Raw genomic sequence first — 26,549 nt, forward strand, 5'->3', positions numbered from 1 at the left:
TAGCAGATGGAAGAGATGCAGAGGGCAAGGTGTGGGGGGCGCTGTGCAGAACTTGCACACTGTCCCAGGAGCACCATCCTCCCAACACCTAAGCACGTTCAGTAACCTGGAAGCTGTCCAAATCTCATAGTTCACGGACTTTTATGTAGGCTCCATGTTGACATGATTGACTAAATCAGTGGCCGCAGGTTTAACCTCCAGCTCCTCTCCCCTATCCTCTCTTCTCTTCACTTGGAGAGAGCAGACGTATGGAGGCTGAAAGTTCCAGTGTGACTCTCTCAGTTGGTTCCCCTGGCAACCAGCTCCCAGCCTTAGGGAGTTTCCAAAAGCCATCTCATTAACATAACCTTAGAAATGGTTGAAAGATGCTAACAAAAGACACCCTTTTCACCTTTATGGCTCTGGAGCTATTTCATGAACTGGAAACAGAACTACGTACTCTAATAAAAGATTTTCCTATAGCTCTTACATAGAAAATCGCATGGGCTTTAGGAGCGGTGTGCCAGGAACAATGACGAAGACCAAACACATATTTCTTATTATAAACCATAATATCACATTGGCAAACAGTGTTTTCTCTGCTGTGTCTCAGTCAACAATTGGGATGCCATCCTCTTAAATTCAGGCAGACTTACGGCTCCTGACTGTCTCTGCAGGCACTTAGGAAGAAATTTTCATACATGGGTTGAAGAAAAAGTATTTATTTGACACCTTTACAAAAATATTTAGGCACATAATTTTCATATTTATGTCACCTGATTTACATGTCTCAATCCTCAGTACCTTTTAAAAACACTAAAATGGTCATTTGGTAAATAGAATCTATATTGAAAAAATACTGTAACAGACCAACATTTGTGGACAAAAATCAGTTGATTATCAGCATGAGAAAGAAATGCTTATGAACAAAATAATCTCTAAAAACGTCTTTGTGAGACAAAAAAAATCTAACCAGTAGATTTCTTTTAAAAAATTATTTTCAAAAGAGAAAGCTTAAAAAAAACCCATCATAGAATATCTCCTCATACCATGATGAAGTGGCATCCTACCAGTAAGAACTAGAAGGTAGGCTTAGAAAACAGCGATGGTGCCAGAGGTTCACAAATACCAACAACTGACAAAAAGCCTGGACACAGAGGCAGAATGAAGCTAATGGATTTAATTCGGAGATGAGAAGAAACAATGTCTAACCTACACAGGAGCTACCTTAAGGTAACAAACTGGGGAAGTTCTAACAGAATCACCATTCTGAAGTGTAATTATATTTCTCTGAGATAGATACTAATTTTTTTTTTAATTTACCAAAATATGAGACTCATTTCTCTTGTCTTTTTTAAAGAATAGAATCTTTTTTAAAGGTAGAATCACCATAGCCCAACTATACCCACTAGATATTTTTAAAGGTTGACCGTGAGCAGAAACTCTTCTTTAACCATTCTAGAAGCAACCAAATTATAGGGTCACATTCAAAAAGAAATACATTGCCCAGGCCTCTAGCATTTAAGGAGCACAAAGTAAGACTCTTAATCTTTGCCTATAGTCTAACCCTGAAATCATGACAGTAACAACATTTGCTGAGTGTCTAATATGCACGAGGCATTGTGCTGAGGAGCTTGCATCCCTTATTTATTTTAAAGATTATTATTTTTCCCTCAGGGAGAGAAAAATCAATTACAGCCTTGTTCATGGGGAGGAACCAGTAGTACACAGCTATGGGGAAGCAAGAACACATGCAGGAGAGAGCAGAGGGACCCAGGCAGTCACAGAATTCGAATGGCCTGGCTCTCATCTCAGAGCTAGAGGACTAGTATGAGTTTAAGTCCTCTAGATTAAAGAAGTGCTTCAGTCAACTCTATGGGTGGGACACCCCTAATCACCAGTGCTGACATCGGTGCAGCCAGCTTCTACTCATAAACCGCTGACTCCTTTCATCTGCTTCTTTCTCTCAATCGGGGCCTGGCTAAAGAATTACACATTCCTTGAGAATGAGAACCATGTCCTCTTCACCTCAGCTGCCACAGAGCTTCACATAATGCCTGGCATACAATAGTCAATCTCTGCTCACTGAAAGATGCCATAACAACCAAAATAAAGGGAGGTCTGCCCAAAATCCTGGGTACTACTCCAAACTAGTCAAAAGTGAAACTCTACTCTCCATGAAGATCCTGTATCAGCGTTGCTGCTGTGAACTTTCCATGCGTGGCTGATACAATAAGCACTACAAACAACAAACACAAAACATACTTCTCTTTCTTAACCTACATGCAAGCTGGATCCTACAAATGACTGACTCCTACAGTTAACAGTCACATGAAGGAATTAAAAATCACCTGACATGCTGGCAACGTGTAGCCTGACCAATCAGGTTATTCAAATTAACCTGGCACTGCCTTAAAAACAGACTGGTCAAAGAGGGCATCGCTGTCATTAACTCAAAAAAAGGAGCCACTAGTCACAAATGTGTTTTCAACATCCTCACCACAGCTCATCTGTCTCAAAGGGCAAATTCAGGATTTAATTCTATACTGCCTCTTTTTCTCCCAGGAGGTAGTTATCAGATCAAAGAACCTTTGCCTTGTAAGATGCTGGAATACCAGGTACATCTCTTCATGTGCCATAACCAAGCCTGCACATAAATGAAAACAAACTACAAAAATGGTTGGTCAGTCTATTCAATCTCCAACTTCCCCAGGCTTCTTGCTCTTAAGACACTGGTGGGAGGTGACGGGGAATCCAACAATCAACATGAACAGGGCAGAAAGCTTGAAGCTGCTCTGCTGCTTCTAATCAGTCAGAAAGCTCAGTATAGGCCACAAGCCCTAAGGTCATGTGCATTTAGTGAAGTTATTATTAAGCACGATTTTCTCAAATAAGACCTGGAGAGATGACACATCTTCAAGGAAACCGACTCTCCAAGAAGCAGTTCAACACTTGTCAGGGTGGCGGCGAGGGGAGGCGGGGAGTGGGTCTTAGTCCAACTCCTCTAAATGCACACAAACTGTTTCTAATGTCAAAGTTTCCTCCTCCCAGTAGCTCAAAAAAGAAGGAACAGACTACCAAAATTAGCTCCCAAAATGCCTTCCCGTTGTCCCCGGGCAAAAGTGGGCAGGGGCAGCAAAATTCACAGGCAGAAGTGCGTGTCACCCATGGCCAACCTGGAGTAAGACAGAAGCTCAGGCACGCAGAGGGCCCATCACTCTCCCTGATGCACAAAGCTTATTCCTTGCTGACTCTAAATTCCATCAAGCACTCGCCTCCTCGAAAGAGCTCAGGCTGGCTCAGCTGGCACCTCTACTTCCTCAGAGAAGGGGGGGTTATCAATGGCAGCACAGTTCAGTGGAAAAAAACAGCAATTCTGACTTATTAGCAAGTCATCTTTCTCCGAGTCCTGCTTTCTTACAGATAAAACAGGGATAAGATGATATCTTGCACAAGATAATATCCTATTCTCCCACTTAAATTTTCTCAGCTCACAAAGTATTAGGAAACAGTGAGTCTCAGGACCCCCTACATGGAGCTCCTAACTTTAGAGTTGGCTATGAGGTTAATTCTAGGGACTCAGCACCACTGGCTAGGCTTTGACAAACAAAAATAAGGGAAAGATATGAATATGAAAAGGACCTCGATATAACTGTTTTTCAAAAATAGGAAGAAATCAAAACCTTCCAGGTTCCCTGGTGAGGCACCAGAATACTAGCTGTGTGGGTCAACAAAGGCCAGTAGATTGCAAACCTCATGAAATGAAAGCCAGCATGTACAGCAACGCAAAGGTAGCCAGCCTCCTGCACACTGACTGCACAGCTGGCCTGAGCAAGCATTTATCTCCAAAGTCAATGGATGACTCTCAGCCAAGTCACACTGCTGAGTTTGAGTTAACACCTGACCTGCCCAAAGAGGCAATTCAGGTGAGGCCCATCCACGGCTGCTCTCCCAGGATCAGCACTGACCTTGAGAGAAGCGGGCCTGCTCATTAATGTGGGATGCGGCGGGAGTGTCCAAAGGAAAGAGGTTATGCTCATGCCATTGAAGGAAGAGGAGGGAAGGTGATGGCTCTAACACTGACAGTGCCAGCAACACAGTCCAAGCCTGGACCATATAAAAATATCTAACCAGCCTTTTCCCTCAAATCATACACTCAGAAATATAAGACTAGTCATACTGATTCAAGCAGGAGTAAAAAGAGTAGCAACCAAACCCAGAGGTGGGAAGCAAGGGGAAACAGATGGAGGTCATGTTCGCAGCATGCCATTCTCACTTGGGCAAGAACAGCTGAGCACATGGTTTATGATGGCAGGGTTCACATGAATTTGATGTACATTGCAGCATCTGGTTTCACGTCGCTGTGGAGCTGGTGCTTCTAACCCCGCATACAGATCTGCAGTTTCTGAGAGCTGAGAAAACCTCTAAGACTTATTCACAGTCACAATGTCTTCTGACTAAATACATGGAGCTAAGTTCTCAGTCTTACTCTTGGTCACTATAGCAGAAGCGAGGTCAGGTAACTACCTCCAAGAACATCTCTCCACCCCCAGTACTCAGCACAATGCCTGGCACGTATTACACGCACGACATTTTAGTTGAATGCATGACTCCGACAGATGAATAAAATGGATAAAAGGTCTACTTCCTTCACCCCTACATTTTCCTCATCCTACACAACATAGAGGGAATAGGACATTTTCAAGGAATGCACCCTGCTCGTCCCATGAGCTCTCAGGAAAGCCAATGTAGAAACCAATATACTTTGAAGCCACACACATTTCTTTAGTGCCAAAGATGTCCTCTTTGGCCAAAGCAATGATGATAGCCTCATGAAGAAAAGGCAATCGTTAGGAAAGAAAATTCAAAGAAGAGTAACTTCAGATCCTCAGCTGCATTTCCAGCAGAAGGAAGGGCAAACTGCCTCCAGACTCAGCAACGACGTGAACAGTGAGGCTCCTGATGGAACGCTTTAGATATGCGGCTCTCAGGGACACCTGGATATCCAACTATGGAATAAAATATTTTCAAAACATGGATGTTTCACGGTCGGCATAGAAGAAAAATAAATTAAAAAGCCCAGTACATTTTCCAGTCTGATATAAATTAATTCTAATGGCATATTTAAAAGAGTCAATTATAAGTTTCTCTCATAAAATTTTAAAAGGCAGCAATCAATCCTCAGATTGTACAAGTGCAATGGTATTTTCTCCATGATCAAGACACCTCAGTATCTGTGTAAGAATTGCCAGTGTTCCCATTTGATCGAAAACTTGGGCCAGTGCAGTTGATGCAACCCTCGTCATACTGCTCCTTTCCCCTTAATGTCCAGCTTGTTACTGGCTTCTGATTGTTTGCTCAGCTGTTCTTCAGAGAAGGTGATGTAGGAATATACCAGGCTCCCAGCAATGCTGCAAAACAGAAAACCACCATCAGGGAGAAAGGAAGGAATGGCACAAATTTAAGGCAACCTGCAGGGAGAGTTGGAGCTACCTTTATAAATCAACACCACATAAAATGAAAACATACAGCATTTTCATTTACCAAACTAGAGACACTCCCTCATCATGGTACTATCCACTGTTGTTGATGCTTTGGAAAAATGAATGTTTGCATATACTTGTCAGCAGGAGTGCCAATTTTATAGTCTTTCCTCATGACAATTTGTTGAAAAAAAAAACCCTCAGAATTCTGCTTATCCTCTAACCTAGAAATCTATTTCATGGATGAACTGTATACATCTTCATAGACTTACTGACAAAGCATTTATCACAAAATCTATAACTTCAGAAAATTAGCTAAAGGATAAGTGTCTCACAATAGAGTATTATATAAATTCATACCATAGAATATTAGGCATTCATTTAAATGACAGAAAATAAAGAGCTGGCCATGACCTTTAAAACGAAAAAATAGTTCAGTGCTCTCCAACCCCATTTTATTTAAATGAACATGAATATGTACACTAATGCATTGGAATAAAGTCAGGAAGGAACAAAATAAGAATATTAACGATAGTTACATCTAGACTGAGATTACAGGTGATTTCTACTTGCATTTTTCGCATTTTCAAAAATAATCATTAGAGGCAGGAATACTTTTTTTTTTAGGGAAGCATTTTTTTTTTTTTTTTGCTTCAGTTCAGGTCAGTCGCTCAGTCGTGTCCGACTCTCTGCAACCCCATGAATCACAGCATGCCAGGCCTCCCTGTCCATCACCAACTTCCGGAATTCACTCAAACTTACCTCCATCGAGTCGGTGTTGCCATCCATCCATCTCATTCTCTGTCATCCCCGTCTCCTCCTGCCCCCAATCCCTCCCAGTATCAGAGTCTTTTCCAGTGAGTCAACTCGTCTCATGAGATGGCCAAAGTATTGGAGTTTCAGCTTTAGCATCAGTCCTTCCAATGAACACCCAGGATTGGTCTCCTTTAGAATGGACTGGTTGGATCTTTTTTTGCTTAGGGTCTTTTATTTATTGCTTTTATTTTTTTTAATTTATTTATTTTAATTGGAGGCTAATTACTTTACATTATTGTATTGGTTTTGCCATACATTGACATGAATCTGCCCTGGGTGTACATATGTTCCCCATCTTGAACCCCCCTCCCACTTCCCTCCCCATCCCATCCCTCTGGTTCATCCCAGTACACCAGCCCCGAGCATCCTGTATCATGCATTGAACTTGGACTGGCGATTCGTTTCACATATGATAATATACATGTTTCAATGCCATTCTCCCAAATCATCCCACCCTCGCCCTCTCCCACAGAGTCCAAAAGACTGTTCTGTAGAAATACTTTTTAATAAGAATAAAAAACATCCCAGTAAGTAAGAAAACAGGCTTCCCAGGTGGCGCAATGGAAGGAATCCGCCTTGTCAATGCGGATTGTCAAGTTATCTCCTGTCAGTGCAGGAAATGCAAGAGAAGCAAGTTTGAACCCTGGGTCAGGAAGATCTCCTGGAAATGGCAACCCACTCCAGGAGTCTTGCCTGGAAAATTCCATGGACAGAGGAGCCTGGCAGGCTGCAGTCCACGGGGTTGCAAAGAGTCAGACATGACTGAGCACACAGGCACACACACAAGAAAGAAAACATGCAGATCCTGGGGAGATTCACAGAGGTGGTTTCTCTCCAACTAGAATCAAGTGAACAGTGGAGAACCTACATCATCTGAGCCCTTGGCCTCTGAGGTGGCTGCTGCCACTCCTCACACTTCTACCACACCTACCGCCAGGAGGGTTCACTCTTCTGGGACAGGGATTATTTGGGGGACCTCAAGCTCACCTGGGCTACACAGCCTCCTGAAAGCTCTTTTGAGGGAATGTATTAAAAGTACCTATTATGTGTGTTTAGGAATAAATGAACCTTCCCAACTAGATTACAAATTCCCTTAAGGTAAAAATTAGTCTATGCCCTTGCATACTAATCAGTCACCTCCTTAAGGAGACAGGAGGATAAAGACGAGCCGGTGGTAAGACAGGAGGTAAGCAGAGACTGAAAATGTTCAGAACAAAGTGGGACCATTTTACTGTCTTATCCCATGGGCTCTCACACGGCTAAATCACGCAGCAGATTTTTATAGTCAGGTCAGGGTTAGAGTCTCAGCTCTGCTTCTCACTACGGTGGCTGCGTGACCTTGGGCAAGTTAGTGCACCCCTCTGAGTCTCAATTTCGGTTTCATGTGAACTCGGGATGACTAAATGAAACAATGCTGTAAAGGTGGCGGTCAGAGACCAGGCACTCGACAAATATTAACTCCCTATGTTGCCTTCACAGATATCTACCTATGTCCTTTCTGCAGCAAGGTAAGTGTCGGTCTGAGCACATACTTTATTTACTTTTTATTGAAGTACAGTTGATTTACAATGCTATGCTAGTTTCTGGTGTACAGCAAAGTTATGCAATTTCATACATATACATACACACGTTCTTTTTCATATCATTTTTGTTATGATTTACTATAGGACGTTAAATACCGTTCCCTCATGTGCACATACTTTAAAAATAGAAGTACCTCAGTCACAAAAGTCTGACCAGGATGTTTGCTAACCATTCTATCTGCCTAGGAGTTTTAGGAATTTGGCCAGGAGTAAATTTACAAAAAAATAAAAGGCTCCCAAATTTTGTTGTGATTTCTTTGGAACTCAATGGCATGAATAAGGATATTATTTGTTTTATTAACTGATGTGAGACTGGTAGATGCTCTCTTTTAAGATCAGAATTCTGATAAGATTGCCTTCATATACAATACAGTTTTGTTTTTTTTTTTAAAGGACTCAACTAGAGAAAAGTTAAAGAAATAGAAGAAAATGAACCTAAAAACTTGCTTTCTACCTATTCTTACCATTTAATGTCAGTGTTTTTGGAAACGGGGCGTTTCTCTCACATATTTGGAAACAGGGAGGGGGTTTGTTTTTGCTTTCCTGATATCTTTGATACTCTTCCCCAACTCAGGGCTAAATCCAAACTACTCAAGCATTTCCATCATTTTCTCACCTACTTCTACTCCTTTTTCTTTTCTGCCTCTTAAAAAAACAAAACAAAACACAACACCTTAAAAAGTAGGTAGAGGACTCCTGTCAGAACTTTTAAAAAGGTAATATATTATATATGTTTCCCACATCTGGAAGAAGTTCCTTAAAATGTCAATAGTCTCCTGCAAAATAACTTTAGACCTCATGACCAGGATCAATCAGGAAAGTTTAGCAGCCGAACTAAAACAGACAACCTTGGCTTAAAAACTGAGCAAAAGAAAACTGAGGTTATGAAAAGTGAACTATAAATAGCTAGTGGAAGTATCCATAACAGAATACAAATCTGCTGCTATATTCCGTTTCAGTGCTCTTCTGTAAGGAATTATAATATCGCAAAGGGCTAGCTAACCTCCCTACATTCTTTCAGAAGTCAAAGTTATTCCAGTGAGAAGTCAGTTATTTATCTCTATGAAAAGCGTGGTAACTATTACAGCAGCAGCAACCCACTGATAATACCAAACATGTCCTTCTCTCTCTCCAAATGAGAACCACGAAGAAGAGTTCACGTCCTTACTGCAGGAGAAGACTGGAACTGGAAGAGTCTGCTAGCATGGAACTATGCAGGAGGAGAAGTCTGGAATCAGGAAGCAAAACCTCCTTTTAAGGAAACAGGTAAAGGAGTCCCAAATGCAGGAACAGTAGACTCAGGAGCCAGGTAGAAGTGGCTAGACCGAAGTCCTCAGGACCCAGCTCTGGAGCCAGACTCTGAGCTGCATCACGGCCCACCCCAGAGACTGTAGAGACTCTGGTTTGATGTCAGAAAGTAAAGTAAAATGGGGTGTGTTACACAAAAGGAGACTGACTTAAGAATTATGTAACCAGTATGACGACATTTTTTGAAGGGATATGAAAATAAAATTAATTTATTCCTTTATTCACTTTTACTGGACTGCAGTTAAGAAAACTTGGAAGGCAATCATGGACTGTTTATTTCACCAGCTGGATAATACATGGTAAGTTTCTCAGCCCCTCTATGAAATGAAATACTCATAGTACGTATCTCAGAGAACTGTTAGATTAAGAATGGCATACTTAGGGCAATGCCGAGGATAAGACTAAGCATAAAAAAATATTGTCTGGTATTTGGTTATTATTATTACTGGGTGGATGCCTGTTATAGACCAGGCACTGATAAGTACTGACACAACTATAAAAAAGACAAGTGATTTCTGCCCTCAGATAGCTGAGAATCTAAAGTGGCAATGGCTACATATGGTTCACTGAGGCTGCATTATAACTAATTAGTCATTTACTGAATGATAACTCATTAAAGGGGGAGAACCCGGACTCTGGAGTTCAACCCATCAGGGCTGAAATCCTTCAATGACATGAGCTGTGTGACCTTGGCAGAGCTATGAGTGAATGTACCACATCTCTAGAGCGCAGTGCCCGGCAAACAGAAACAGGCTCAATGCATGTCTTCAGAATGCATTAGACTGAAACTTATCTAAGCCTCAGCCTCCTCATTTATAAAATAGCGATAATAAAAGAAAGGGCTTCCCAGGTGACTCAAAGGTAAAGAATCCACCTGCCAATGCAGGGGAAACAGGTTCGATCTCTGATCTGGGAATTCCATAATAGAATGCTACTCAGCAGTGAAAGGGAATTCCCCAGTGGTTCTGCAGGTAGAGAATCTGCCTACAGTGCAGGAGACACAGGAGACTCAGGTTCTCTTCCTGGGTTGGGAAGATTCCCTGGAGAGGAAATGGCAACCCACTCCAGTATTCTTGCCTGGAAAACCCCACAGACAGAGGAGCCTGGCGGGCTACAGTTCAAAGCATCACAAAGAGTCAGACATGACTGAGCCACTAAGCACGCACATACCACCCTAAGGGATTGACAGTCAGCAGCAGCAGCAGGAAAAAAGTACAAACTACCGGTACAAGCTGGAGAAGGAAATGGCAACCCACTCCAGTGTTCTTGCCTGGAGAATCCCAGGGACGGGGGAGCTTGGTGGGCTTCCGTCTATGGGGTCGCACAGAGTCAGACACGACTGAAGTGACTTAGCAGCAACAGGTACATACATACCACAGAATCTCAAATGCAACGGGGAATCTCATGCAATATATTAAGTGAAAGAGGTCAGACAAAGAGCTGCATAACATTTTGTATCATTATACAACATTCGGGACATCATATGGATACAAAACAGATCTCTGTAGGGGAGAGAGGTTCAGTGAAAAAGGACACAGGGAGATCTGGGAGGTATTACAATTGTTTTATACTTTGAATATGGCGGTGGTAGTTATAGAACTATATGCATTTATCAAAACTCCCAGAACTGTACAGGAAATGGGGGGGGGTGATTTTACTATATTTAAATCATGGTGTTTTTTTTTTAACTAGAAGGAAAGAAAAAGAATCATAGATAAAAATAAACTCCAAAAGTTCTATGAATTCTAGCCTGGGCAGTTACGGAGATGCCGCTGTCATTATCTGGAAAGGCTGCATTACTTGGGCCAAAGACACAGGCCAGAGCCCAACTTCTGGTGAAAGTACAGAAGCACACTCTGTCACCACCCTTCACTATTCATTCCCCACTCGCTCTGCTGCTTTTTTGAGCTTCAGTGAACACAGTAATTGGCCACTGGAAAAAGGCACTTAGGGGAGTTGGAGACAGCCAGGCTCTTAACAGAGCCCTACTGGGGGGACAGAGAAAAAAAAAAAAATCAAATTGGAGCCTGAGAACCTATCAATACAAACCTCTTGCTTCCTAGAATTGAATCCTATCAGAAAGGACTATTTAAACTTTTCCTGAAACAGCAAAAAAAAAAAAAAAAAAACCCAAGCAGGATGAAGGGAAGCTAGATTCATTAGAGTATAATCAGAAAATTCTTTAAGAGTACAGTTTTAATAGTGATTTCTTTCAAAGTGCAATCAGCCAAGGATGGACTCATACCATTTCCAATCAACGTGAAATCTACTAAGTAGCCAATCTAAGCTTGGTTTTTCACATTAAAAAAAAATAAAAAGTAATGTTCGCAATCCATGAGTCCACTTACTAACTAGTGTAAGATGTAAAAAAAAAACCAAAACCATAATTTTTATTTTAAAGAGAAAAAGTGAAAGAAAAAAAAGGCAACATATACTTTCCTTTACAGACGCTGAAATGCAAGTTGTAATAGAAAGAAATGGTATTTGAAACACAAAGTCATCTGGACTCTAATCCTAACTCTGCAAATAATTTGAATGCTGACAGGCAAATAAGTGTACTACTTATTCTCCTTAACCCTGTAATGAAACAGAGATTAAAGAGAGATGGCCTGTAAAATTTATTACAATAAAATGTGATAGCAATTCAGTTCAGTTCAGTTCAGTTGCTCAGTCGTGTCCGACTCTTTGGGACCCCATGAATCACAACACGCCAGCCCTCCCTGTCCATCACCAACTCCCGGAGTTCACTCAAACTCATGTCCATCGAGTCGGTGATGCCATCCAGCCATCTCATTCTCTGTCGTTCCCGTCTCCTCCCACCCCCAATCCCTCCTAGCATCCGAGTCTTTTCCAGTGAATCAACTCATCGCATGAGGTGGCCGACGGCAATTAGAAATTATGAAAAATACTGCATAAGGGAAGAGTACCAATGACATCATTATCAACTAACCTTGCTAGCAAAACGGTACTGTTTATCCAGAACTATAATCACTACTTAACACAAAAAGAAACTTTCAAGGCTTTAGATTTGACATATGTTGGGCTGACACATGAAACATTCCAACATACTCAGGCACTGAAGTTATTTTTTTAAATAGCCTACGATGTGGGAAAAAAAACAATATTTCTTATAAGATACTATGTTATGAGATTTAAACTGCAGATATCTGAAAATGCAAACAGCAGCTCTTACTTCATTTTAACCATCAAGTTCTTACTTGAAGGAGACAAAAAAAAAAAAATCAAGGCATTTCTGAATCAGGCCCATAATGTATCATAAAGACTCTTTAATCTAGATTTTTAGAAATGAAGGAAACTTAGGCTAAATGTAAACTCAGAACTAGTTCACCATGTTGATCCTTATATCCTGGCTCTTCCTCACAACTATTAATAAAAGAAACTGATTATCTACTACGCATAAATATCAAGCAGTGAATCAGGTACTTCATTCATTGGATTATTTCATTCCAACAACTCTAAAGATATAGGTTTCTAACGGAAATATGTAAGAAAACTGAAGATCAGAAAGAAACAATGCTTTCAAAATCACACAATTATTAAGTATCAAAACTGCAACTGTGAATGAGATCTGAGACTCAACTGCTCGTCTTCCTTCCAGAATATGCAATCCTCAGGCATATTTACATATCCAAACTCCAACCAATATATCCAACTCCCACAAATAACAAATAATTTTTTCCTCTAAAAAGACAATAATAATGGCAAATAAATGTCATGGAAAGGAAAATAATGAATTATTATCTTATTAATAACATTAGTATTAATTGTCACAATGATTCATAAGAAAGGTGGAATAGGCATTATCACTTGTTTACATCTAAAGATATAAAAGCTCAAGAGAAGTTATAAAATTTATTGTAAATTAAAAAGATACTACCATTAAAGACCTTTATAGTTTTCAAAGTGCTGTTGTTTTTTTTTTTTTATCACTAATCCATAGAGAATTCATCAAACAAACATTAAGCAACGACCAGAACTCATTCTAGGAGCTTGGAAAGATAAGTGAACAATATAGGCAGGGATCTATACCCTCATGGAACTTACACTGTAGCAGGGGAGACAGAAAATGCATACTATGTATAAACATAAACAGAAAAATAGAATAAGAGGGCTTCAGAGTATCAGAAGAGGAAGAGCAAGTTGCAATTTTAAATAAGGTCGTCAGGGTAAATTTCCATGAGTACGTAACATTTGAGCAAAAATATATAGGCATAAGGGAACCAGCCATGCAAGTATCTGGCAGTACAGTACTCCAGGTAAACAAAATACTCTGTCCAAACACCTTAAAGAGACAGCATTCCCTGTATTCAAAAAGAATAGCAAGGAGGTCTGTGTAGATGAAATAGAGTGAGGGAGAAGAGAAGCAAGAGCTGAAATTGAAGGGCAAGCGAGAGACAGACTTTGTAGGGCCTTGTCAGGACGCTGGGACATGGAGAGGGGAGTACAAAGAAGAGTGACATGTTCTGACTTAGCTCTGACAAGGAATACACTGTCTACTCTCGAGAACTGACAAGGGGAAAGATATGGGGATGAGCCAAATCAGAGATGCAGGTATAGAAGACTAGGCAGTAATCTAGGCAAAAGATGTTGGTGGCTGAGATAATGATGGAAGGAATGCAGGCGGTGAAAAGTGATCTTTTTGGATGTATTCTGAAGGTAGACCCAATCGACTTTGCTAACACACTGGATGTTGGGTATAAGTTGAAGAATTGAACTGAGAGGCTTTTGAATTGAGAGGCTAGAAGGATGGAGTGTCACCAGCTAGAAGGATGGAGTGTCACCAGCTGAGATGTTCAGGCTGGGGGTGTAACAGACTTTGGAGGAAATACAAGGAGTTCAGTTTCGGACATGTCAGCCGGAGATGTCAAGTGAGCTAATTAGATGTACAAGTCTGAGTTCAGGATGGAGGTCTTTAAAATTTGAGGGTTTTAAAGCATCGCCAAAGAATTGATGCTTTTGAATTGTGATGCTGGAGAAGACTCTTGAGAGTCCCTTGGACTGCAAGGAGATCCAACCAGTCCATTCTAAAGGAGATCAATCCTGGGTGTTCATTGGAAGGACTGATGCTAAAGCTGAAACTCCAATACTTTGGCCACCTCATGCAACGAGTTGACTCACTGGAAAAGACTCTGATGCTGGGAAAGGTTGGGGGCGGGAGGAGAAGGGGACGACAGAGAATGAGATGGCTGGATGGCATCACCGACTCAATGGACATGAGTTTGAGTGAACTCCGGGAGTTGGTGATGGACAGGGAGGCCTGGCGTGCTGTGATTCATGGGGTCGCAAAGAGTCGGACACGACTGAGCGACTGAACTGAACTGAAAGCATATAAATAGTATTTAAAACCATGAAATTCAAAATTCTCAAACTGAAAAAGCTCTTTCAGGCAAGTTACCCTCATCATTGTTAAAGATGAATGAAGTCTAAAGAAATGCAGTGATGTGTCCAAAGTAAGATACACATAAAGCAATATAAAGAGAGTTGGTATTCTTTAGCCTGGAATTTTCTTAAGAACACTACACGGACCTCTAGCACAATAAATAAAAGATTATTCTTTCAAGGCTAAACAAAAGGAGTTCAACTTCCAGAAAAGACTCCCCCAAAACTGTGCATAAAATATGAAACCACTTTCTCCCGTTTTCTTAAAAAGCATTATCAAAAAGACATTAATTGTATAATGTATTGTAGGAACTCCACAAATGTCTGTTTAATAACAAGTGAACAAATTTGCCATTAAGTAGTCCAAGCTAACTGTGACTATTTGACAATCTAAATCCACCTGTCAAAGTAGTTACAGTTAAATATTTTTACTTACCTGATATTTAAGCCAATGAAGTTTGTCCAAGTGAAAATATAATCTCCACCAAAGACCATTCCAATATAAGTTATTAATATATTCTAAAAAGAAAAATGGCAAAATACTGTTACACAGGTTTGAACTTTTCAATGTTTAAATAAGAGTTATCCACACAATGACCCAAACATATATCCTTAAATCACAAAAAAAAATAAAGGAAAACTAACAAAAACCCAATGATCCTAAAATGAGTGCAGCATGAGTGTGAACATCAGCTAACAAACAACATCAGTCTCTTCCTGGTCTCTCTCCAGAGGCTAAATGCTTCCACCGATGCTGAAGAATACTAAAACGATCCACAAACTTTCCCCTTCCTTGTGATATGAGCTGACATTACAAATCTAAATAAAGAATCACTGCTACTACCAGGGGTATTTCTACACATTTAACAAGTTCCAAAAGAATGTTTTTTCCCTCCCACAGAGGCAGCAGTTTGTAAGGGGAGAGTGAAGGAAAACCTGCTTACAGGCAAGTATCTTTCCCACTTTTTGAAAGGGAAAAAGGGGATGATGGAGAATTTATCAACTCAAAGACTATTTCTAAAGGACTCTTTGTTGGTATCTTAAAGAAACAAGGGAAAGTCATCTCAAAGTATCACACCTAAAATCACCTGTCCCAACCCCCTTAATCTCCCAGGTGTTCAGTTCAGTTCAGTCACTCAGTCGTGTCCGACTCTCCGCGACCCCATGAATCACAGCACACCAGGCCTCCCTGTCCATCACCAACTCCCGGAGTTCACTCAAACTCATGTCCACAGAGTTGGTGATGCCATCCAGCCATCTCATTCTCTGTTGTCCCCTTCTCCTCCCGCCCCCAACCTTTCCCAGCATCAGAGTCTTTTCCAGTGAGTCAACTCGTTGCATGAGGTGGCCAAAGTATTGGAGTTTCAGCTTTAGCATCAGTCCTTCCAATGAACACCCAGGATTGATCTCCAGAATGGACTGGTTGGATCTCCTTGCAGTACAAGGGACTCTCAAGTCTTCTCCAGCACCACAGTTCAAAAGTATCAATTCTTCGGCGATCAGCTTTCTTCACAGTCCAACTCTCACATCCATACATGACCACGGGAAAAACCATAGCCTTGACTAGATGGACCTTTGTTGGCAAAGTAATGTCTCTGCTTTTTAATATACTATCTAGGTTGGTCATAACTTTCCTTCCAAGGAGTAAGCGTCTTTTAATTTCATGGCTGCAATCAGCATCCGCAGTGATTTTGGAGCCCAAAAAAATAAAGTCTGACACTGTTTCCACTGTTTTTCCATCTATTTCCCATGAAGTGATGGGACCAGATGCCATGATCTTTGTTTTCTGAACGTTGAGCTTCAAGCCAACCTTTTCACTCTCCTCTTTCACTTTCATCAAAAGGCTTTTGAGTTCTTCTTCACTTTCTGTCATAAGGGTAGTGTCATCTGCATATCTGAGGTTATTGATATTCCTCAACTAGGCCTCCAACTGGGCCCACAGCAGTGAAAACCTCTGACTCCTTTTTAATTATCCTCAGACCACAAAGATAAAATAAAAATTTCTGAAGTTTAAGCTCTTATTCAATTCCTCCCTAACCGTTTTTCCATTTTTAAGTCACTGACTCCTTCTGTGCTATTACAACTGCCAAAACGGTAAATGTCACAAATATTTTTAGTACCTGGGCTCTCTTAGATTAGGCCTACAAAGCAGAAAGTAAAGTGCTATCATGTTTTGATAAGGCCAAAAATAAACTTCAAAATTATTCTTATAGTGGAGTAGTACCCTTTGAGAGAGCATTCAAAATTATGTCAGCCTCTTTCAGGTCTAAATATAGAGAAAGAAAGTCACTTTAGAGCAAATTTTCTCATTATTTGAGAGAGAGAAAAAAAAAAATACCATGTAACTGTAAACAATCACTTCATGGGAAACAGATGGGGAAACAGTGGAAACTGTCAGACTTTATTTTTTTGGGCTCCAAAATCACTGCAGATGCTGATTGCAGCCAGGAAATTAAAAGTCGCTTACTCCTTGGAAGGAAAGTTATGACCAACCTAGATAGCATATTAAAAAGCAGAGACATTACTTTGCCAACCAAGGTCCGTCTAGTCAAGGCTATGGTTTTTCCCGTGGTCATGTATGGATGTGAGAGTTGGACTGTGAAGAAAGCTGATCGCCGAAGAATTGATGCTTTTGAACTGTGGTGTTGGAGAAGACTCTTGAGAGTCCCTTGGACTGCAAGGAGATCCAACCAGTCCATTCTGGAGGAGATCAATCCTGGGTGTTCATTGGAAGGACTGATGCTAAGGCTGAAACTCCAATACTTTGGCCACCTTATGCGATGAGTTGACTCACTGGAAAAGAGTCTGATGCTATGAGGGATTGGGGATGGGAGGAGACAGGGACGACAGAGAATGAGATGGCTGGATGGCATCACCGACTCAATGGACATGAGTTTGAGTGAACTCCGGGAGTTGGTGATGGACAGGGAGGCCTGGCGTGCTGTGATTCATGGGGTCGCAAAGAGTCGGATACGACTGAGCGACTGAACAGAACTGAACTGGAAACAAAGCTGGTAGGCAACTTGGGAAAATGTGTTAACAGGATCCCTCTTGGAATACAGAGATTCAGGGAAAAGAGAGATTAATTAGCATAAACTGCCCAAGGAATTTTAGAAAAGGAAAGAACAGAGAACCCAATCTTTTGCTCAATATCATTCAGAAGTTAGAAAAACTACATATTAAAGCATCCTAACCAAGATTTTCTATCAGAAGACACACTCATGCCCCCAAAGTAGAACTCACCAGGAGGTACAGAAGAGTCTGTGCTGGGAGTTCAAAACAAAGACTGCAATTCTGAGCCTTTACTTTACCTGAGACTAAGCAGGAAACCGGATGACTTCCATGCCCTACTTTAGAGATTCTGATTAAAAACATCTCTGGTGGGCCTAGGACCCTCCACGTTTAACAAGTTCTCCTAAGTAATTTTACCACCACACTTAAGAGAAACAAGGAATGCTGACCCAAGGGTCTAGGGGGTTAGGATCTTCAAGCACAGAAGACAGCTTAAAGCCTGCTGGGAAACAGTGACTGAGCTACATAGGTTATAACTGGGAGGCTAATGAAAGAAGCTCCACTCTGGCCCAACTCCAAACCAGCAAGGATATCAGGGTACTCCCATCTGTCTGAAGGTATAAGACATCCTTCAGTACCTTAGCAGCCGTGAGAAGAAATTGCAATATAAACCACAGTTGACCCCTGTACAAAGCTGGAGTTGGGGTGCAGTGAAAAATCTGAGTATAACTTATAGATGTGTGTGTGCATGTCAGTTGCTCAGTTGTGCCCGACTTTGCAACTGCATGGACTGTAGCCCACCAGGCTCCTCTGTCCATGCGATTCTCCAGGCAAGAACACTGGAGTGCGCTGCCATTTCCTTCTCTGGGGGATCTTCCCGACCCAAGGATCCAACGCGGGTCTCCAGCACTGCAGGCAGATTCTTTACCATCTGGAGGCACCAGGGAAGCCCAACTTATGGATGGTCCTCCTTATCTGATATTGGGCATCTGTGGATTCAGCAACCACAGATGGTACAGTACTGTAGTATTTACTACTGAAAAAATTCTGCATGTTAATACATTATTGACTGGGGGATTTTTGCAGACACTAACGCCTAAGGCTGGCGATTTGTTATGTAAGTGAATACAGAAATGTCTAAAAAAAAAAAAAAGAAAGAAATGTCTCTGGTCAATAGATTTTGGGTAATGAAACATACTAATATGTCTCTGGTCAATAATGAGTAAAGTGGACCCTAGCAGTTGAAACCTGCTTTGTTCAAGGGTCAACTATAATCAGATACTCCAGTTTTTTCCTCCCTCTAGAGTTTAGAAGTACAACTGTTCCCTTTGGACTACGTTCATATGATTCTGTGGAGAGGAGGAAATATCAAAAGAAAAGCACTGGACTTAATGCTGATGAGAGCATTACTGTATTCTACCTCACACTGATGACAATGAAGAATGTACACTAAGAAATTCTAAGCAATCAGGTTTAGTTATTTGCTAAATATCTTTCCCATACCATCCTTCTTCTTGGTTAAAAACTAGGCACCAACTTTCCTGTATCTTGTATTCCTGCAGTTTTTATTCTGAAGAGGCAAGCCATCTACTTTGCTCTTGAAGCATTAACTTTACAAAACCCAAACAGGGCTAGAGAGGTCATTTGGGGCTGAAACTGTCTCAGCCAGCCCAGGCCTTCGAATGCTTATCTCTAGCTTTCATAGAAGTCATGCAGTTATTACAGCTTAATATAGAATTCTATTCACACCAAACGCTCCAATTCTGTTTGAAATCACAGACCTTCTGAGGCTTTAACCCAAATCTAGTTCTAAAATGAGGTCTGGTATCTATGAATACAACTCCATGGGGGGTACAAAGGGAAACACAGCTCACCAGGACAAACCATACTCTGCAACCCCTTCCCTCATGACTGACAAATGAGCATCAGAAGTTAAGTCTCAAGGGGAACTGAACTGTTTCCTCCAAACGATCAAGGACCTACCTCTCTATTGCACTCTTTTAGAAAGCAAGCCTACCTCACTAATGCTTTTGGAATTCAAGGATGCTGTGGCCTCGTGGATCTTAAAGCACTAGAACCACAAATTCAGATGAAAGAGGCCTCAAGCTTCAAGCTGCTAACTGCAGCTCAAGTCAGTGTGGTTCTCCTGACTGAAGACAAATGCTGCTGCTGCTGCTAAGTCGCTTCAGTTGTGTCCGACTCTGTGCGACCCCATAGATGGCAGCCCACCAGGCTCCCCGTCCCTGGGATTCTCCAGGCAAGAACACTGGAGTGGGTTGCCATTTCCTTCTCCAACGCAGGAAAGTGAAAAGTGAAAGTGAAGTCGTTCAGTCATGTCTGACTCTTCGCGACCCCATGGACTGCAGCCTACCAGGCTCCTCCGTCCATGGGATTTTCCAGGCAAGAGTACTGGAGTGGGGTGCCATCGCCTTCTCTGGAAGACAAATGAGCCTCCCTCAAATAAAATGGATCGGGAAGAAATGACATCACTGGTAATGTCAGACACAGCTTTTAAAAGTGGGCCATTTAAGGCTTGGCTCACGCTTAGGAAAACTCTCTTGATTAGCTTCTGGCAGGCATCCTTCTTCTACGACACAGCCAGAGCTCAGCGAGGAAGAGAATAATTCTCGTCAGGAGTTAAAGGGACAAACCCATCAGTACCGAGCTGGTCACCTTTTCTGCCAGAAACAGAGCTGAATATCATTCTCCTTCCTCCCCTCTGAGATGACGCATTCTCCTTTTCTCATACTCCTCAGACCTAAGCTGCCTGAAAGCGGAGATCATGTTCTCCCTGAGTTCTTCAGGATTGCTCTAGAAACCATCACCACACTTTGTCAAACTATCAAGGCAACACACGAGGAAATAAGAATGAAAGGGTGAGGGCCACAGTCAGACTTATAAGATTTTCAAATAAAGCAGGCACCCAAAAGAATACAGTACCTTTTCAACTCACCTTAATACAGCCAACTATTGTAGTTGTAAGAGCAGAATTATACTGAGTGCAAAGTACTGTAGCATACATCAAGATAAATCTGGAAAAAGGAAGGAAAAGGTATCTTATAAGTAACATCCAACTGCTTATTTTATAATAACCCCTAGCCAAGGGAAATGATCAGTGTTGGCTATGCCAGTACATTCTGCTGGACACTGACTGTGAGCTTTCCCACCTCACTGCTGCTTCTATTGAAGCTTTGGATTTTTTTTTTTAAATTTCATTAAAGAGAAACACATGTCCATTTAATGATCAGGTGCTTTTCCCAGCTACTGCACCAAAACCTTGAAACCACCGATCACAATCATGAGTCATCTTTTTAGATCATAGTCCTAATTCACCTAACTGAGATACAAAGCTCAGGGTTTACAGACCCTGGCTCAGGTGTATATGTAACATGAGGGCAATATGATTCTGGACCAGGGTGAAGACAAGAGAGATACTTTAAGGATGGAAGAAAAACAAGTGAGAACTACTTTAAGAGGGGATACAGTTCACTTAACAACAGTGGCAGCAGTCGGCACTCCCAGATTTTACAATGAGGCTTCTGAGCCTGACTCAGTACCAAGCTACCATGTCAACTTTATTTTGAAGCATCCAGTCACTATGTAGCAAGCCTGGGATAGGTCCAGTCACGAATATCAACTGAAATGACTGGTTGAGGGGGAAAAAACCATTAGGGAAATTTGGAGGTGAAGAGAAGAGGCACATTTGCAGATACCCTCTTGCCTTCTTCAACATGGTAGGGAGAAGTCAGTCCTAAATTCAAAAAATGCTACTTCTGCCTACTAATTCTGCAAACTTAAGACAATTTATTTGAATTCTGAGCCTATTTTCTCAGGCAGTAAGGAGTAGGGGGCAACAATATCTGTCAAACGGTTAATGTAGAAATAGAATTAATAATGCATGTTGCAATATAACGGTGCTTATCACACACTAGCTTATTGAATATTTAGTTTTTTTTGTTCATCCTTCTAAAAGCATGACTTTGAGATCAGTTTGGTAGTCCTGGGGGTACATTCCCAAGGACAGTGAAACCACTTGAGTCTGGAGGTTTATACTAGGCTGATACATTCAAGAGACAGGAATGAAGCAGAAAGACACTAGACCAAATTTCTTTAGGAAAACTATCTGCTAATAAGGCAGCAAAGGCTTACCCCATCACACAAGAGAGGGTGAACTGCAGAAGAAAGAGGGTGTCAGCCCAGCCTTCAAAATCCAATGCCTGTAATAAACAAGACAGCACCGGATTTTAGAGCAGGCCCTCCAAGTCAGCTGTGTCATTCATTAATGAAAACCCTGTGCAGTTGCTCCCATCACACAGTAATATACATACATTTCCATGCATTACTCCAAGGATAAAGAGCGATGTTCAAGAATCTCATATATACGGAAATGAATCAACAAGCAGTTTTGTAGGTTTTTCTCCTTTCCAAAATGTAACATGAGTGAGATTTTATACTTCTCCATGTTGGTACAAAGAAACTGCTATTTGCTTGAAGGCACAAGCCATGTCTTGCTAATTTCAGCAATCTTCCCAGATGGCTGGTATTAAACAACAGCTTTCTCAAATCTTAAAACATATTTCTCCCTTGTAATGTGTGAAAGCTCAAGTATAGTTTTAGTTACCTAAATTCAGCTGAGGTCTGTCCAGGGAGAATTACTATTTTAAAACAGCTTATTTTATAAAAGCAAAGTTTCTGTTGTTCCCCTTTGTTTCTAAGCCAAAAGTCAAAGGAATGAACAGAAACGACAGTGTGCACTGATCATCTATCTCTCACCCATGAGGGAGGGTTTCTCTCTCAAGTACATAATTTCCCTTACAATATGAGTTTGTCAAGCAAATCTGAGGAACACTCCACTTTTTATCTCTCTGACAACCTGTCCAATTTCAACTCTTGCCACTTCAACACAAATCTCATAGCTCCAGGCCTCCAGCAATACCAGGCACCTCGTGGTTTATAAAACAACATGCATTTCACACTCACGTGCCTTTGCCTGGAATGCCCTTCCCCTCGACGTTCACCTGACTCCTGCTCACCCATCAAACTAGAAGCCAAGCAGTTCCTCCGTGAGGCTTTCCCTGATCAAGAACTCCTTCCCCTGTGCCTCAGCACTACTTCTCTTCAGAACTTCTTTCTGAACTGCAAGTCTTCCTCTGCCATGTCTACAGGCTGGGAGCTCCCTGTTGGGAGGACCCAGTTTACATTAGCGGAATCACAGCATTTGATAGACAGTGGACATTCAACTTGTTTATGATTCTTTGTCGAGGCATAACATATTAAAAAATTAAATTCACCAATTTTTAAGTGTGTAATTCAATGAGTCTTGACAAACGTATAGGCATGAAACCACCATTACAATCATGATAAAGAAAGTTCGGCCTACAACCATAAAATTGAGAGGAAAACAGAGGGGAAAGCACCTTGGCACTGGTCTTGACAACAATTTTCTGACTATGACACCAAAAGCACAAACAACCAAAGCAAAGATAAGAGGGATGACATCAAACTAAAAGGCTTCTGCACAGCAAAAGAAACAATCCACAAAATGAGAATGGTTGCCTATGGGATGGGAAAAAATATTCGCAAACTACGTATCTGGTAAGAGTATTTTATTTGGCACATATCTTATGTGCCAAAGCACATAAGAAACTCATATAACTCAACAGCAAGTAAAATCCCAAACAATCCAATTGAAAAACGGGCAAAGGAATTGAGTAGATATCCCCTCCCAAAAAAAAAAGGTATAAATGGATAACAGGTACATGAAAAGGTGTTCAACATCACTAAAAAAGTACAAATTAAAACCACAATGAGATAGCACCCCACAACTGTTAGAATAATGTCATCAAAGAGATGACAAGTATTGACAACGGTGTGGAGAAAAGAGAATCCTTGTATATTGTTGGCAAGAATGTACATTTTACAGTCAGAATGAAACACACACACACAATGTAACATTATTTAGCCATGAGAAAGGAAATCCTGCATTTTGCAACAACATAAATGGACTTTGAAGGCTTTATGCAAAGTGAGATAGATCAGACGGAGAAAGACATACACAGTTTGTTCTCACATGTAAAAATCTAAAAAAGCCAACTGCATAGAATCAGAGCAGAATGGTGGTTGCCAGGCACTCGCAGGGGGAAACAGTGAGATAATGGTTTTATAACTTAGAAGTATTTGTTCTAGGGCTCTAATGTGCAAGCACGGTTTTATGGTTAACAGTACTATAAAGTTTACATACTTGAAAGTTACTCAGAGAGTAGATCCTAAGTGTTTTCACCACAAAAAAAGAAATGGCAGTTATGTGAGGTGACAATAGGGTTAACTCATGTTACTGTGGTAATCGTTTCCTAATACATAACTAGCAAATCAACCATTGTACAACTTAAACTTACACAATACTAAATGTCCATTACATCTCTGTAAAGCTGGGAAAAAAATATTTACTAGCCTAGAAAGGTCCCTCCTTTCTAGGAGGCTCCATTTACAGCCTCTGGGAACCTCTGGTCTCCTTTCTGTTACTGGAGTTTTGCCATTCAATACTTTCATACAAATGGCATTGTGCAGTATGTGCTCTTTTATACCTGCCTTCAACTTGACATAATACTTTTGGTTCCTTCAGTAAACGTATCTTTTTATATGGAAATGTCAAATTGTTTTCCAAAGTAGCTAAAACATTTTGTATTCCCACCAGCAGTGTGTGAGAGTTCCCACTGCTCTACCTTCATTTGGTTTTAAAAAACCAAAATAAATGGAACTAGAAAACTTGATACTGTTAATCTGTTTGTTAGGGATACTATAGCAAAGTACCACCAACTGAGCGACTTAAAAAACAAAAATCATTTCTTATGGATTTAAATGCTAGGAGTTCAAGATCAAGGAACCTACCCTGCTGAGTGCTGTGAGGGACAACGCCTCTGCCCTAGATGCTGGTGATGTGCTGGCAACCTGTGGTGTTCCTTAGCTTACTGAGGCATCATTCTGATGTCTGCCTTCATATTTTCATGGCATTCTATGTTATTGTCTGTATCCAGATTTCTTCTTTTTCTAACCACACCAGTGATACTGGATTAGGGTATACCCTACTCCATTACCTTTTCATCTTAATGAATTATATCTGAAATGACCCTATTTCTAAGGCACTGAGGTACTGGGGGTAGGACCTCAACATGACTTAGGAGAGGAACAACACAATGCAATTCAAAATACATTTCAAGTTAATTTTTGTGTATTTCCTGAGGTAGGGGTCAGGTTCATTTTTCTGCATACAGATGTCAAATTGCTACAGCACCATTTGTTGAAGAGATTATCCTTTCCTCATTGATTTATTTCAGTAACTTCAACAAAAACAACTGACCACATGGTCTATTTCTACTTCTTGATGCTCTGCTCTGTTTCATTGATCTATTATTGTTCTGTAAAGTTTTCAGGGCACAGATATAGACATATTTTGCTAGACTTTTGCCTGAGTATTTCATACTTTTGAAGCTTTCGTAAATGGTACTATTTAGTTTCCAAAAGTTCACTGCTGGTAAATCACAGTTCAGTCAATCTTTACATGCTGACCTTGTTACCTTACAACTCTATAAACTAGTTAGTTCTAATCACTCTTTTCTAGATTCTTTTTTCTCTACATATATGATCATGGTTTTTCTAGATTCTTTTTTCTCTACATATATGATCATGGTTTTTATAGAGGTATTTTAAATTCTTCCTTTATAATCTCTTATTCTTACTTTCTTGCACTGATGAGGTCTTCTAGTATAATGCTAATAGAACATTATGTAAGAGTGGACATCCCTGCCTTGTTCTCAGTCCTAGAGAAAAGGTACTGAGTCATTCACTAAGTACGATAGCAACATATTGTTTTGGTAGATGTCCTTTATTGGATTGGGAAAGTTCCCTTCTATTCCAAGTTTGCTGAGAATTTTAAACCCAAAAATGGGTGTCACTTTCATCAAATACATTTTCTCTAACTATTGACATCTTTCTTCCATTTTTGCTCTTGTTTACTCACTAAGTAGTGTCCAATTCTTGTGACCTCATGGACTGTAGCCTGCCAGGCTCCTCTGTCTGTGGGATTTCCCAGGCAAGAATACTGGAGTGAGTTGTTATTTCCTTCTCCAGGGGATCTTCCCAACCCAGGGATGGATCCTGCATCTCCTGCATTGGCAGGCAGATTCTTTACCACAGAGACACCAGGGAAGCGCTTCTTCTATTTTACTCTTGCCAATATGATGAATTAAACTGATTTTCCATTTTTAAACTAACCCTAATTCCTGAGATAAACACAACTTGGTCATGAGATAGTGTCCTTTTTATATATTGCTGGATTTTTTTAGACTACAGTTTTGTTTTTTTTTTATTTTTGTCAGCTAGTGGTAGAGGGTATGCTGGCCTCATAAAAAATCATTTGGGAAGTGTTCCTCCTTTTCTACATTCTGGAAGAATTTATATGGTATTAGCATTGTTTCTTCCTTAAACGCTCCAGTGAAGTGATAAGGGTCTGAAGTTTCCTTTTTCAGAAGGTTTTAAACTACAAATCCAATTTCTCTAATAAAGATGAGGCTAAATAGCCCTATTAATTAGGACTTTTAATTATTTTAACTAAATCAAGCAAGTTAATTATTTTATAGAGTAACGCTATTCATGTTACTTATTTCTTCTTGAGGGAGCTTTTACATTTTTGTCTTTCAAGAATTTGTACACTTCTCAGTTTTTCAGTTTATGGCATATTGTTCATATAATTCTCTTATCCCTTTAATATATACAGGCTCTGTAATAAAGCCTTTTGTTCATTTCTGATGTTGGTAACTTGTGTATTCTGACTTTCTGTCCTGATTAATTGGCCAGGGTTTAGCAATTTTATTGATCCTTTCAAAGAACCAGCTTTTACTTTTACTGATTTCTCTGCTGCTTTTCTAAGTTTTCTATTTCATTGATTTCTGCATCCTTCTATTTACTTTGG

The 26,549-nt window shown here is 40.6% G+C and overlaps 1 protein-coding gene across 1 annotated transcript in view; it reads right to left on the minus strand.

The window, feature by feature from the left end:
- Nucleotides 1-685: 685 nt before the first annotated feature.
- Nucleotides 686-26,549, minus strand: part of SLC35D1 (solute carrier family 35 member D1) — a 49,421-nt gene continuing 23,557 nt past the window's right edge. The window contains exons 9-12 of the mRNA XM_055402459.2: nt 21,731-21,798; nt 20,535-20,613; nt 15,006-15,088; nt 686-5,390 (exon numbers count right to left, since the gene is read on the minus strand). Coding sequence (XP_055258434.1) covers nt 5,282-5,390; nt 15,006-15,088; nt 20,535-20,613; nt 21,731-21,798 — 339 coding nt within the window. The 3' untranslated portion in view covers nt 686-5,281. The remainder of the gene's footprint in view (nt 5,391-15,005; nt 15,089-20,534; nt 20,614-21,730; nt 21,799-26,549) is intronic.

Source organism: Moschus berezovskii, chromosome 4 (genome assembly GCF_049115385.1).
Source record: "Moschus berezovskii isolate FMDL1 chromosome 4, NW_MosBer_1.0, whole genome shotgun sequence".
Taxonomy (NCBI): domain Eukaryota; kingdom Metazoa; phylum Chordata; class Mammalia; order Artiodactyla; family Moschidae; genus Moschus; species Moschus berezovskii.